General features: G+C 48.6%; 2 protein-coding genes across 9 annotated transcripts in view; one reads left to right on the top strand and one right to left on the bottom strand.

The window, feature by feature from the left end:
* The window catches only part of LOC124315275 (cytochrome P450 3A2-like), a 317,765-nt gene that overhangs the window by 93,047 nt on the left and 209,462 nt on the right, over positions 1–15,256 (bottom strand). The window lies entirely within an intron of this gene.
* LOC124315089 (supervillin-like) overlaps positions 3,210–15,256 on the top strand; it is a 28,914-nt gene continuing 16,867 nt past the window's right edge. For 3 of the 8 annotated variants that reach the window (XM_046780467.1, XM_046780460.1, XM_046780459.1), the window contains exons 1-2: positions 8,192–8,371; positions 10,673–14,789. In XM_046780467.1, the coding sequence (XP_046636423.1) occupies positions 8,255–8,371; positions 10,673–14,789 (4,234 nt within the window). In that variant the 5' untranslated portion in view covers positions 8,192–8,254. The other 5 variants (XM_046780462.1, XM_046780466.1, XM_046780464.1 and 2 more) reach the window with 5 other exon arrangements.

The raw sequence follows: 15,256 nt of genomic DNA, 5'->3' as shown, positions 1-15,256 counted from the left end.
GAATCTATAAGAAAACGTCGAAATTGGAACGGAAGAATTTCAGATTTGGCATTCTGGTGGTCGTCTTATTATAGTCGACAACAGCATCAATTTTTAGAAGAGACACATTATGTTAGATGTCTCTAATCTATTATGCATAGAGATAATTATTGGAGATAATCAGCCGAAATCAAATAGAGAAGGGCGGGAAATCCGCTTGATTGGATATACTATTCAGCTAGCTGCTCCTACTCCAATGTCTTAGATTTCCTTTTTACATGTTTTTCTGCAGCAGCAGGACGCGACGGAGGCCGCTCGAGTATTGTGGCACCATGAGAAGACTCTCTCTTTCTTTTTAACAAGGGTCTTGTGACTCTCGCTATAGCTTTTGAATCGGACTTTGAAGTTTGTACCCCCCCTCTCGTCACGTCCAATTGTATCTAAGATTCAAAGGCAAAAATGAGATGCGCGCCGCTCAATAGTTTCCCCCCTCAAAATAATTTGAAAAAATCTTCACAGAGCGGCCATCTCTCACCAGCAGCATCACTCTCTCTCTCTTATAGCGGAGAGCTTCACAATGGCTATTATACAGAGAGTAGCTAGAGGGCCCTATAATACGCTCAGGTAAAAAAAAAAAAAAACAAAAAAACAAACAGCAAGTCGAAAGAAAAGAAAGAGGATAACATCGTTTGAAAAATTTGCCAGTCTCCCCCCTCTGTTTTCTCTATCTTCTCTGCTGATGTGTGTGTAGAACCCCAACTACACGTTCTTCTTCTTTCTTCTTCTTTCTTGGAAAGCTGTAGCGTGTTATTGATTACACTCTTAATAGTTAGTTGATGGGAAAGGTGAAAAACATAAGACCGCGTCCCCCCGTCCGCGCGCGCACTTTTGGCTGTTGGGGGGGATGCTGAGAGAGCGAAAAATTCAACAATTTTCTTCCTATTTTGTTTTTTTTTCTTATTTTCTTCTTGTTCAATTTGTTATGCTGTAGAGAGAGTCTCCGTCTCCGTTTGACAAGAGCGCACAATGCCAAGGTTAAAGGTCGGTCTGGATCGAATCAATCACGCTGCCTTCGTTGCTGATGGTCGACGATAAGAGTCTAGAGCGCGCGAAACCCCAACAAACTATACTCCAATGAAAACGTAATGAAATACAAAAGAAGAAGAAGAAGAAGAGGGGGAACTAGAAAGAAGAAAAGGCAGCAGTCGAAGCAGAGACGATAACAAAAAAGTAAATTAGTTTAAGACTCTCGGGAGGAGAGCCACTAGATAATAGTGAAAGGACTTTTTGCATTTTCTGATATTTCGTTATGGGTAAATAGACATGAGAGAATATTGGGGGTCAGGAGGACACGCATAGCTCGTCTCCTATCTCCTCTATACAAGTCTCCCATCTTTTATTTGTTTTCCGAGCAAAAGTTCAACAGAGAAGACCAAAACCAAACCAAAAACGAAACGGAAAAAACGTGAAGTTCAAAGAAATCTGCCGATCATCACGATGCGCCTCACGTCTCTCAAGGCGGACAGACAGACGTTGGCTGGTAGGACAGCACGTCCTGGTTGGAGGGAAAAAAAAACAAACAAACTAAAGACGCGGAAGAAAAATAATGTCTCCACCGCTGGTCGATGTTTCGGTCGGCCGCGATCAGAATCGCAATAATGGTAACAGCCCAGCGCATTTGGGGGGGAAAGAAGAAAAAAAAAAGCGGCCGCGGCCAATGAATTATTTCATTTGTCCTTTTTGAAAATTGTGTGTAGACATTTTCGCTAGCTGGATGCTGATCTTGAGATCCGGGTTGATGACGACACACGCGTGACGACACTTTCTCCCATTTCTCTCTCTATCTCCTGTCTTTTTGAGCATTGCATAAATAATGACGTCCTTTTAACGACCTTTTGCTTTGCTGAAATATTTGGTCCCTAACTGGCCTTGGCGGACTCAGGTTTAAAGTGGTCGAAAAACAAACAAACATCATCCGACTGATGGCGACCTTCGTAGATATTACCTCCGCTTTTTGGCTGTTCCCAAAGAAAAACGAATTTTACAATTCGGTGGTGATTAAACGTCGGTCGTGATGTAACGAGTTTTTTTTTTTTTTTCATCTTGAGCAACGAATACGCACTACATTGTGCTTCTTGAGGTTACATCGCCTGTATATCTGTTGGCGTCACTGTGTAATGTAATGGGTGTAATGTAATGGTGGGCAAATCGGTTAGAATTTGCGTCGTAGATGTCGTCGCAATTTTTCTCGTCTCTCTCTCTCGTTTCTTGGTTTGAATCGTGTCGCTTTTGGCGCTGCCGTTTTCTTGTTATTTTTCTGGCGAGGAATTTGTCGACATTCGCACACCACCTAGCGATAAAATTCAACACCTGTTGCAGGTGCGATCAACAGGAATTTAATGAATCGCAAATAATTGCTTGAATATGCTAATTATAGGTCGTTTGCATAGATTATTAATTTGATTTTAATTACAGTTATTACCTTGAAAAAATAAAACATGATTTATTCAGTGATTAATTTAATTGTCAAAATGTCAAAGTACTCGGAAATTCGGATTTAAAATTGACAATTCATTCTGTCCAATTTAATTTGTGTTTTTTCCCAAGAATGATACAGCAGATATCAGCAGATAACAATACAACGGTCGTGGAGTACAAACTCGTTAAAGAAAAAGCAAAAAGTTGAAACAAAATTGGTTGGCGAATAAAAGCGCAGATAAAGCGTGTCCGATTCGATGAACTGGCAACGTCTGGTTTTGTAATAAAAAAAAAAATTTGACAGTTTGAGCGCAAGATCATTGTTGTTTGTGTGGCCAAGGGAGTCCAAGTCGAACGACCCCATTCTTGTATTGAAAAATAAAGTTCCTCGACAGTGTCGTCTCGTCCAGGAATTCGGGCTCTCGACGGTAACAAGCGCCACCAGTTTATTTGACACCTTCCACGACGTTGTTAGTCGCCCAGGGACGCCTGATTGATGATCGAGCTGGAGCCATGAGTACGACACGCGCTGTTCAAGGTAAGACCAATCATTGTCGAGGCTCCTTCTCGTTAGTTATCAAATAGTCGAAGCTTATTTTAGCCAATCACAGACGCACGCACGCATTCCTTGCCCTTGTCTGCCCTCCTCTAAGTTTCCCTGTTCTTCTTGTGGGGTGACGAAACCACTCTCACACACACCACAGCAAGTGTGCAGCATACCCAGTGTCGAAAACAAATTCCAGGTTCTCTAGGTGGCCCCTGCACCTGCAGGTGCACTCGTCAGCCTGATGCCAGCCAGCAACCACAGGCAAATGGAGCCCTCAAGATCTGGACCGTGAACAACATCACCAGGTGAGCAGAGCACTTTAATCGCAATTCACTTTCACCCACTCGAGCTGATGAAGCAATGTGCTCAGCCTCACCCACCGTGGCAACCTGTTGATGCAGCTGCCCCCCTGTTCTAGTGACCATAAAAAAGAAATGTTAACGGTCGGCTGAGCTTTCTTTTGTGAAATTGTCTTGTTTTTCAAAATCCCCCCCTGGGCTTGAATTGATCCAATCTTTTTGAACGCAGCTATTCGTGTCGCATTCCGCAGATGTCTCTCTCAGTTCAGTAACGGTTGTTGTTGCTCTTCAAAGATGGTTTGTTTTGTAACACACAGTAGTAATTTTTGGCCCAGTGTGAATGGGAAAACTCTCTGCGGTTGACATTCATCTGCAGCCGCTAGATGTCTTGGTTGAACGGTTGGTCAAAATTTCAAAAAAAGGGGGCACCCCGTACACACACACACACACACACACACACACACACACTACTACCACCTATATACAGTATCCCCAGACGCTGGTGGCAAACGGTGGTCTGAACCGTTTTGATTTAGTGATACGCAGGCTCTCTGCCCAGCAAAAGTCCGTTTAGAACCCGGAGCAGCCCAGCTTGTGTATAGTATATTCTCTCTCTAGTCGTCTGTTTAACGTGTGGTGTTGGTCGTCTGCGCACGAGTAAAAAAAAGAGATAAGAGAAAAAGTTAAAGGTATACTACGTACGTACATTATACCCCTTAAAAAAACCCCACGTCTAGCCAACGACTGTCAGTTGACAACAGGAAGGAAGTAGAAGCAAAAGAAGAAGAGATAAATGAGAAATCAGTGCGCTCTCCCCTCTACAAGAAGAAGAGAGAGAGTCTAGCCGCTCGCTAGGGCGACGATAGGACGTGCCTTTCTCTTTCTTCCGGGCCTTCAGTCATTTGGACGACGCCGACAGTTTCCCGATTATACAAAAGAGAACAACTCAAGGTGCGTCGTGCGTGTGTGTGTGGGTGTCGCCCGGGTGACGAAAGACGACACGAAAACCTTCCTCGGCTGGCCTTTTTGTCCCTCCAAGGTAAAGAAACACACACACGCCATAGACATTTCTCTCGATGTGTTTTTCTAAATTTGTTTTCTCCCGAGTGTGTTGCCGTTTGTTCAAAAAGTTAGTAGAAGAAGGGTGAGAGGAGGAGAGGGGGACGACGACGACGGCAGCGAGAAGTTGAACCCCGGCCCTCGTCTATTTTGGATTTCCTTCTCAAACATCTTTTTATAGAAATAACTTTTCCTTTTTCTTTTCTAACTTTTTCCTTGTGTGTGTGTTGTTGAACGTCGTCTCTCTCTCTCTCCGGTCTGAGATTTGAATTTTATTTTTGCCTACATTTTTAGAAATTCATAGCCCCAAAAAAGTAACAAGGTTCTATCTATCTGTTAGTAGTAGTAGCTGCTGGTTGATTATTGGATTGACGAAGTGCAGTGACGCGACGCCACATTTTTATATTTCTTTTTTCTTTTCTAACCGGACCAGACGCTCTCTTATAGCTGCTGCATAGCTCTTGTTTTTCTCTATTCGGTTATTAATGCAGAGCATCTAACATAACTGCGCAACAAGTGATTCGTGCATGGGGACGGCGGCGGGGGCTCTGGTTTCACACATGTTGACATTGGATATCCCAAACTTCATTTTTTGATAACTCGACAACAACATTTCCCCCCCTTTCTTTTTGGCTTTTACTTGCTAGTTGCTTTCTCAGCAAGTTGGCAGGTAAAAAGAAGAAGATTGGCTTTATTGTTTGTCAGGTTCTTTTTCCCTATGTAGCCGGCAGCCAAAAGAGAGTTGGTGGTGGGGGGAAAAGATGTTGGAAGCGAGAGAGGGGTCATTTCAAGACTTGTTAGTCATCTTCTTCTTCTTGTAGCCGAATTTCCCTTTTCTTTTCAGTGTATGTTAAGACTACCTTATTTCCTCTCGAGGAACACAGCTCGAGGCTATTTTAGAGGGGGGTTCGATGGAGAGAAAACACCGGTCAGAGTTGTACACGTCAGGAAAGAAAAAAAAACAATTCGCTTGATTATCCATCCGTGATTGCAATTAAAACTTCACAAAAAGTCAGACTGGGAGAGAGGAAAAAAAAGGAAACGAGAATGGAGAGAGAAAGGTGGAAACAAAACTCTTGTCGTTTGATAACAAACGAATGAACAGCACAAAAAAAAATTATAATAATATGAGCGGGAAATGTAATATTCAATACTTGGGTGCGTGTAGCGCTCACGCTCATGTGTACGTCTGATCACGAACAGTCATTTGGCACCGTCACGGACCTTTTTTCGTCTTCTCCGGATGATAACGAGGAAGCAGAAAAAGAGAAATGCGCGTTCCTTCTTCTTCTTCTTCTTTTGGTTATTTTTTCAAATATTTTAACCGCGCGGAAAACTAAAATTAATGGCCCACTACGTCAACAACTTTCTTCTTCTTTTCCGTCTGTCCGGTGAGAGAGGTGATGCATCATTCCCTTCCTTTAGCTAAATTCTCTTCTTCTTCTTCTTCTTCTTCCTTGACTAGTAAAAATTTTTATAGGGTTCGTGTCATAATAGATTTCTAATAAAATAAATACAACGGGGGAAGTTATCGGCAGGGAAACCTGGCGGGAGAAAGCGGCACCCTCACCGTTGTGTGTCATGGTCTTTTCCCGATTTGTGTACACTCACGCCGAGGACAAGGACTAATGTGTTCATATCTGGTGTAACAACAACGGAGAAAAAAAACCCCATCCATCGGCATTTTGCGCTTTGGAATCGTGACGTTGATTTCCAGTTTTTTCTCTCTGGGACAATTTTGTATTTTTCTTAGTAGAACGCCGTTATGATCCCATTTTCTCGAAATCATTTTCTTATTTTCTATCTCGAATAAAATAAATCGGGAGCGATGCAAATTTTTGTCCAATGTTTTGTGGCCAGGATATGTAGGATGCAAATTGCTCATCGTGAGTGGCCATCGGGAAACAAATCAATTCAAACAACCGAAAAGGCGCAAAACGTAATAAACCTTGTCCTCAATTCTTATTTTTTTTTTTTTCGGTTTTGAAACAGCCGCCAATTGATCACAGCCATTTTTGGTTGCGAGTGCTCGGATAAGGCCAAAGTCAAGCCCATTTTTTTTCTGTTGTTGTTACTTCTCAATAGAGCCTTCATTAATAACAGGGGAAATATCATTTTCTTTTTCCTCCTTCATCCCTTCGTTTGAACCACTACAGTACAAGGCTCTTGATATTGCACCTGCCCAAAAGGAAAGAAGAACGGACGTCACACTGACGCAACGTAACGAGGTCGGCCCAGAACAATCGGGGATGTGGTTAGCGTCTTAAGATTTATATATTTTTTAGCTTGGGAAAAGAAACACATTTTCGGGAAATCGACCTTGTCGTCGACCCCATTTCCTTTGCAGTTTTCTTTAACGATCCCGACTGGACACGATGGACCTTTCCGTTTTTGTTTTTTCTCACCAACGTCCATCACTTTGAATGGAAGAAGCTCAAGAATATGAAGGGAAGGCTTTTAACCGCCAAAGTCAAAAGGAGAAAGGTTTGACCGAAATGATGGGCTAATCATCAGCGATCGATGCTGGACGGAAAAAATCTGGTGAAGAAATCCGCGCAAAACAACGGCACGAAACCGAGGCCGGTCCCATTGGGAAATTGGATGCGCTCGAAGCGCTCAACTCACGGCTGCGCATTAATCAGATTGGTGGTTCCCGAAGAAAAAGAAAGAAAAATAAGTCGGTCATTTCAAACATATTGACGACTACACTAACGGGCGTGTAACTTGTGCGAGTTCCCCCCTCTCTACACTGCGCTCCTTTTAGGGCGCCAAAGCATTTTTGAATCGTTTGTTTCTTTGGTGGGAGGCAACTGTTGGGTGGCAGAAAGGGGGGTTCTTTTCTAGGTGGAGGACTTTTGGACTAGACGCCGCCAGGGCTCTCTCTCTCTCTCTATTCTCTCCCATTTTTTCTTTATCTTTAAGAAAGTAAGTCCTCCTGTTTGCCCGTGTCATTCTCGTCTTTCAGTCCGACCGCGTCACACACACAACAGCGCCAGATCCTCTTGTGCTGTTGTGGGCACGGGGTTTCTTATTTTTCGTTTTGGGGCGGCGGGGGCTGCTGCTACTCTTCATAGAACCTCCACAACAGTGAAAATTCCATCTACCTTTTTTTTGTTTGGGGAGGAGGACCCATCAATCTGTGTGTTTTTACTTCCGCCGGAACTGCTCCACACACATTTGAAAAAGGATCTATCGATTTTGTTTGATTGGCTTATTTTTTTAAAATCTGCTCAACATGTACCTCATGCAGGTAAAGTTCTGAACATTTTAGGTTACTGTTTTATTCTTTGATTTGGTTGGGGGGGAAGACAATTTTCTTTTGTTTTTTCTGTCATTGTGGGATCTCACGGGTCTCCCCAACCGCAAACAACTCCTCCCGTTCTTCTTCTTTTCGGATGGGTTCGGTACTACCTCCCTCGTGTGCGCGTACCTCCAAGTTGAAGGGTCGTGTAATTTCTTCAGGGAGAGACGACAACGACACGGAGGAGAGGCGCTTGGAAAATGTTTTGGTTGGTTCACGCAGACTCTCTTGTGGATAACCGAGGCCACAAACTAAGGCCAGAGAGAAAGAGAGGAAGAATAAGCGTCGCGATCCATCCATCCAGAATCCCGTCAACTTATTCTTCCTCCTCCTGCCCCCACCACCCGAAAAGTCTCTTTTTTCCTGGTGGGTGGGCCGCTTTTGGGTTTCCAAGGATTCGTCGTTCCCAATTCCCTCGTCTATTTCAAATTCCTTTTTCATTGTAGTTCATTGTGTGTGGGGGGGGGGGGTATAGTACTACCAGCAGCGCCACTATATACATGTGCGTGATTGTTTTTCAAGGTGAGAGCTCGGCAGGTGAAAGGCAAGACACGAAAGGTCGCCATTTAAGTTGGTGTGTGGCATGGCAACATGGTCGGTTCTCTCTTAAGTGTAATATTGCGTCGTCGGAATTGTCGTTTGGACTCTCCCGCCGACGACAAGCGACGGAACAAAGTCCGAATGAAACTCACCGCCGTACCTCAACTAGTAATAGTAATAGTAGCTGTTTTAGGTGTTGTTAGATTGCCAGTCAGTCACGACAGACCTCCATTCTTGTCCTTCTTGTTTCTTTTTTTCTATTTGGGTGGAGTGAACTGCTTTTATTATTTCCAATTCAATTGTAAATTTTTTGTTGTTGTAGTTTGAAAGCTTTACAAAAAAATTCGACTGGTGTATACACTCAGTCGTGCCAAAAAAAAGGAAAAAACAAAACAAACAAACACAAAAAATTTGTGTGTCCCGAACCAGACCCCACTCGCCCGGCAGAAAGACCGCACACGTTTCTCTGTGTTGTGTTTTGAGGGCCCATTTGAATGTGAAAGTTTAGAGCTAGTAGTAGCCGGTTGTTGTATAGGCGTTTCATTGTGATTTTATCGATTGATTAGCGACTTGGGGGACCGGTAAGGATTCGATTGATTTCTCGGGTCTTCTTTTCTTAACTCGTTTCCAACTCGTTGATTTTCTTGTGTTATACAAGATGAGGTAATAATCCAATTGTGTCGTGCGCTTTTCCTTCGTCGTGTAAGTCGATTGCCAAACTTGAGAGAAAAAGACCGGATCGATGAGCCGGTTCACACTGGCGTGGAGGAAAATGATGCCGAGCGGAACGATTTTCAAAAAAAGAACTTTTCAATCCGTTGTTTTTTTTTTGTACTCCACAGCCGGGCAAGAAAATGAATAAGGAAGGAAAAAGAAAAAAGGAATTTTCTTTTCAAATCTTTTACAGGCGAATGGATCGAGGTTATTTGTCTTGTGAAACTGGCGTGAGGAAACCGAAACAATTGCGAAAACACCAACCAAAAAAAAAAAAACGAGTGAAAAAATCTAAATTGGAAAGTTCATTTTTGTCGAATTATGTGTGTGCGGGACTGCGTGTTGGTTGGAACGTCATCTCCCGTTCTAAAAAACGTCCGCGTTCGCTACCGAACGCGCTGCGCTACACGGTGTGCGTCGCCGGTTGTCTATTTTTGAAAAAGGATTTTCAAGTTTGAACCGAAAATGTTGTTTTGGCCCAGTCTCTCTCTCTTTCTCTCTTTCTCTCTCTTGAGATTCTAAACTGATTCTGGAACACTGCCGGCGTGACCGGGTTTGGCGTGGGAATAGTTTGTCTGTGTGTATGTGTGTGTGGAATGGGCAGAGATCTCTATACACCGGGATCATCTCTCTATATTTCTTTCTTGCCGTGTCATATCTTTCTCACACCCCCGCAACAAATAATAATAATCGCATCATTTAAAGAAGAAGAAGTTTGATTTTTTTACTGGTCCGGGCGGAATTGAGATGGCGACTATTGAGTCCGCGTGAAGAACAGTCGGAATTTTTTGGATTTTCTTTTTTTTTTCTTACAAACGGCGGGTCCGGTGCTGAACGATTTCAATGGAAGCTGCACACGTCATTTGGTCTTTGCCATACCACAGCCAGACTTAAAAAAAAGGGGCGTGTTGGGTGTAGCTCGTCACCATAAACAGAAGAGGAGAGAGAGGAGAAGCGGATGCGGCGGCGGAAGGTTTAAATTTAGATATTTTTCCATTCCGTCTCTTTTTTCTTTTCTTTTAGCCTCTTCGTTCTCGGTTGGACGGACCATTCCCGTCTTCTCATTTTACACGAGAGGTGCCCCCGAGTACAAAAACCCAAAGGGGAGAAGCCAAACGACAACGGGATCGAACTTAAATCACGGCGTAGAAAAGAAAGATGAAATTGGCATTAACGCTCGTATTTTTCCTTTTTTAACGGCGGGTAATTCAAACGACGAAAAATTTGTGAAAAGAAAATTCAAAAATGGGCACGGCAAATTGAGAGCTAGATTTAAGCGGTGGGGGATAAAACAACAACAACCAAAAAAAGAGTAGAGCCTCACTATATATCTCGTCCGTGATTCATTATGTCGGCGAATGAAGCGGGCGGCTTCTTGCCGGCCGGCGCCGCAACAACGGCTACTACACACACTATACCGCCCAGCTGGTTTATGGGTTATTCCCATGTCGGCCCTTCTGTTTTTCTTTTTAGTCTTTTTTATTTTGTGTGGGGGGGGGGGGGTTCACAGGCAGGCTCTTTGCAACAACAACAACAACATCTTTCTCTCAGTATGCGGTGTGGGTTGTTTTGGCGCGCCGTTACTTAACCAATTTGATTGTTTTTTTAATATCTACGAGGAAAAAGAGAAAAAGAAAAGCACTTTTTTTATTTATTTTTAAAAATTGGTTTGGGGGTTTAGATTTGATTTGATTGATTGTTATTTCATTTGAAATTGTTGAAATTGAAAATGTTGTTTGTTTTTTCGCTCGCTAGGTGACAGCAGTTGGCTACAAGCCCAAATCGCAGCTGACTGGCCTAGTGTCGGACTCGCCGTCTCAGCTGATGGATAAAGCGTCGCCCAATTTGTCGACGGCTTCCAAGTCGGCCAGCCTGCCCGGCTACAACAATCGCGGATTTCATGGGGCCGTCTACAATAACACGAGCAGCCAGGCGACTGTGACGTCACTCTACGGCGGGAGTGGCGGCGGCGGCGGCGGAGCCAACGCCCTGTCGTCGTTTGTCAATAAAAACCAGACGGACAAGTCGGCCTCGAAAGTGGTAGCGACGGATCAACAGCCGCTGGCTGGCCAAAAGAAGAAGAAATGGACCGGATGGAGCGGCTTTTTCCGGCGCAATAGTAAACCGTCGTCGACTCAGCAGACGGCCCCGCCCGTTCACGACGACACCATCAGCTCAGATGAAGAAACCGGGCCCGCCCAGCAGCACCACCAGCAGCACCAGCCCACGTCGCATTCTCGTCTTGTCGGCTCTCCCGTCGCTTCCGGTGGCTGCCACCAAGCGAAACCTCTGACGTCGGAGGAGGCCAGCAAAAAGCGGCTGTTTCTCCAGCACCCGCCCAGGACCCTGTCCAAGGATCGCTCGCCCGTCGTCGACTCTCTGAGTCCGCTGCAGAGTGACCTGAGCGCTAGTCAGACGTCGCTGAGCCGCAAAGAGCGTCGCGACGCCATTTTGGCCCGGGCCCAAGCCCGTCGCAACAACCACGGCGGAACCAGCGCCGGTGGAAGCAGTTCGGACGAGCAGCCGGACAAGGACCAGGTCCATCAGCATTTGAGGGCGCCGTCGCCGTCGTCCTATTGGCGCTGCGGCGGTCATCACCAGAGTCAGGAAAGTTTGACGAGCAACGGCAGCGCCAGCCGTGCCGGACACGCAAAGTCGCGGACGGGACGGACGGAGCGATACCTGCAGCGTCGGTCACGCGATGAAGATTCACTGCGACGAGAAATGCAGCAACAACAACAGCAACAACAACAGCAACAACAATCGCAAAGTAGTCGACATGCCTCGCCGTCTTGCGCCGACTGGCCGTCGACTTGTGCGCAGCTCAATCCATCAACGTCCAAGTTGCCGGGCGCTCCAAACAACCAGCGCTGGCTGTCGCCCGTCTCCTCTTCGATCCAGGGACCGTGGGGTGGAGCCGCCGCCACCGCCGCCCATCACCATCCGGAAACGGGGCCATCCAATGGCGTCCAGCGGGTGGTGGGCGAGTCGCCCGTCACTCTCAGAAAGCCGGCCTACAGCCACAACAACAATAACAACAACAGTCCAGTCGTTGGACGGGCTCAGTCGGCCTTGGTGACACATCCCAAACTGTCCACTCCGCCGCCACCTCCGCCTCGCAATCCGCTCAAGAAATCGTATTTGCTTCAAGTTCAATCCGGCGACCAGCAGACGGGCCAGCAACCAGGCCAGCAGTTGCCTCTTCATTCGTCTTCTGGACGGCCCACTTCTTTCTCCTTTGGTGACCTTTCACGTTTCGGACAACAGCAACAACAACAACAACATCATCAGCTGAGTCCCGGCCCGTCGTCTCTGCACGACTACCAAAATGTCGATCAGGACGGACGGCTCATTCCGACGTCCAACAGTCACGCCCTCCATTTGCCAGTCACGTCGCCCGTTCAGCGTCGAGTCTTGAACAGTTCGCCTCAGCAGCGACAGCAGCCGGGCAGCCCCAGCGGCCGTCACCATTCGGCCTTTTTCCCGTCCGTCTCGGCCAAATCGCCTTCGCCGTTCAAATCGCCCGACCAGGAGCGATCCAAACCGCCACCTTGGCTGGCCAGTCCCGTCTCCGCCATGAAGCAGTCGGCGGCCAGCCCTTCCGCCCCGCCCGTCCGCGAATTCTGGCGCTCCAAGGAAGTCCAGCAGCAGAAACAGACGCCGACGTCGACGAAAAGCGCCCGGGAGCGACTGGCTCCGTTCCACTTGACGGGCAACAACGGGTCCGTCAGTTCGCTCAACAGCGATTTGTCCAGCCCGAGAAGCCGTGACCCTGGCGCCCAGCACCACAACAACAACAACAGCAACAACGCGGCGGCCATTTCACCAGCAGGAGTCGATTGCCCGCCCTTTTATATGGCGACGACAACCGGAAACGCTTTGAACTCTGTTAATGGAGCGGCGGCGGGCACGCCCAGGCGGTTCCCGCTCGTGTCGAACGATCACAACAACACCAACAACAATCAGCAGCAGCAACAGCAGCCGCACCACCACGTCAGGGAATTGTCGCAGTTGAAGCCCAGCACGGACCGTCACCTGGAGCAGGCCATTTGCGAGCTGGAACAGATTTACCGCAGTCTCAAGCTGGACGGCGACGAGGATTTGCTGGACAGGGCCGAGCGAAGGGACTTGCCGACTGTCCACCAGCAATTGGCTCAGCTGCCGTACTCGGCCGTCAGCGCCGCCAGCGTCTGCAGTGGATCGGAATCCGGAGGCGATCCTTTGGGTGGACACGGAATCACATCCGACCTGGACACGATGATGAACTGGAGCATTTCCGGCTCGTTTGAGAATCTGGGCTCGGCCAGCACCACCACCTCCACCACCAACACGGAGCATCAGCGGGTCCGAGCGCCTCCCAACCGCCGCTCGGCCGTCCCCGACAAAGTGGCCGACGACATGGCCGTCCGTCGCTTGGCGGCCGCTGCCCGCAAGAGCCAGTGCAACGATCCGCAAGCGATCGCCGCCCAGTCGGGCTCTTATTTGCTGCTGTCGCCGTCAGTGACGGCCGCCATGGCGACGGACTCGCAGGATCTTGATGGATCCGGATGCAGCCGCTCTGGTTCTTTTTCACCGGACGAACCGGATGTCATTTACGACGACGTGGCCTACCGACAAATTCGCCAGGCCAATAAATCGCTGCGAGTTGCCGAACCGCAGCCGCCGTTTGGCATCCCGCTCGGCCCAGTCACGCCCGCCTCCCCCTCGGACTATTTGCACAGCTCCGTCACTCCGGAGCAGATGGACTTGCGCCCACTCCTCCACCCCACAAAATACCCGGACCTGGTGCGCGACGATTTGGCCTTCCGCAACCTGCGCAAAGATGCTGGCCAGCTCCAGCTGCCGCCCGGCCCCGTCAACACGGACAAGCTGGACGATTTGCTCCAGTACGTCCCCCAGCAGTTAGCCACCAAGTCGCTTAAGAAGAAACGGGCCATCCGCTCCCTGTCGGCCAATATCGGCCAGTTGATTCGGATGGACGCCGCTAGGCCCAGCGGTGGCGGAGGCGTCGTCGATTTCAACCGGGCGGACGACGACCAAGAGGAAGAAGATGAACGTTACATCGGATTCAATCCGTTCGACTCGCGGGCTCAGAGCTTGTCTGACCTGCTGGACGAGTCGGCCGGCTACCCGACCAACAACAACACGTACAACAGCAACAACAGCAGCAGCAAATGTGCCAAGACTCCGCGGGCCGTCAAGCAGCGCAGCGGATTGAAGCGAGTGGGCAAATCTGTGGAGCCGGACGACGTGGACGCCATCATCCAGCGTCAAGTGCGGCCCATGGCCAGCTGGGTGGAGCGAGCCCATTTGAGCGACGTGCCGGCCAGCAGCACGGAGACCATCACTAACGTGACGGAGAGAGTTCCGGCCCTGGCCAAACTCTACCCGACGTCTGCCCTGGCCGCCACCAGGAAATCGGAAGTGGTGGCTCCCGTCCAGCAACAGCAACAGCAGCCACCAGATCTGGAAATGGACCACTTGATTTCCGAGTTATCGGAATGTTCCGTCGCTGCTCCGCCAGCCAGCGCTCCTGCTGCTCCAGGAGCTGGACGGAAGAGACAAGTGGATTCAAGTGGATTGCAGTTGGCGCTGAAACCACCAACGGGCGCCGGGTCGTTTTCGAGTGAAGTGCCTGGGGCCAGCAGCACAAGTCCAGCTGCCAGCCACTGCTGGGAGGAATCACCGCTGTTCCAGTCGACTCCGCAGTTTCACTTTACGCAGCAGCAGCGCTCGGCCTCGCCGGCCAACAGCAGCGATTCCGGCCAGGTATCGTGCTGCGCCCGCGAAGTCCGTCAGATCCTGCACCACCAAATCCGCCAGGAAGAGAAGGAACGGGAGCGATTGGTCTCGATGGCCTCGTCGTCGTCAGGTGAGGGTACATGCTCGGAGCCGGCCGGTAGTATCCAGCGGCCGGATTCGACGACACCATTGCATCCGCACGCTGCATGTCGTAGTAGTCCCGTTCGTCTGCCCGTCCAAGTGGCCAGCGACAACACTGTCTGGAAGTTGCATGAAACTGTCGTCACTAGCACGTCCGTCTCTTACACCAGCCATGTGGAGACGGCCATCACCACCACTATGAGTCCGTCTCCCATCGTGGTCCAACAGACGGCCGACTGGGTCCTGCCCAACGAGCCCGGCTCTGACGACGGAATCGATTCGCTTCCAGCCCGATCATCGTCACGCTCCAGTCCGGAAATGGAAGAATGGAGCAATTCCAGCCGTCTATCGTCCACTTCTTCTTCTTCTTCATCGTCGTCCGGCCATGATGAAGAGGATCGTGAAAATGAAGTTGTTGCCGGGCCCATCCCCGTTGAGGAAGGCCAGCTGTCTGTT

The sequence above is a fragment of the Daphnia pulicaria genome, chromosome 11 (assembly GCF_021234035.1).
Source record: "Daphnia pulicaria isolate SC F1-1A chromosome 11, SC_F0-13Bv2, whole genome shotgun sequence".
NCBI classification, from domain to species: Eukaryota; Metazoa; Arthropoda; class Branchiopoda; order Diplostraca; family Daphniidae; genus Daphnia; species Daphnia pulicaria.
The sequence above is the reverse complement of the archived record's forward strand: the minus strand, read 5'-3'. Positions and strand labels throughout refer to the sequence as shown.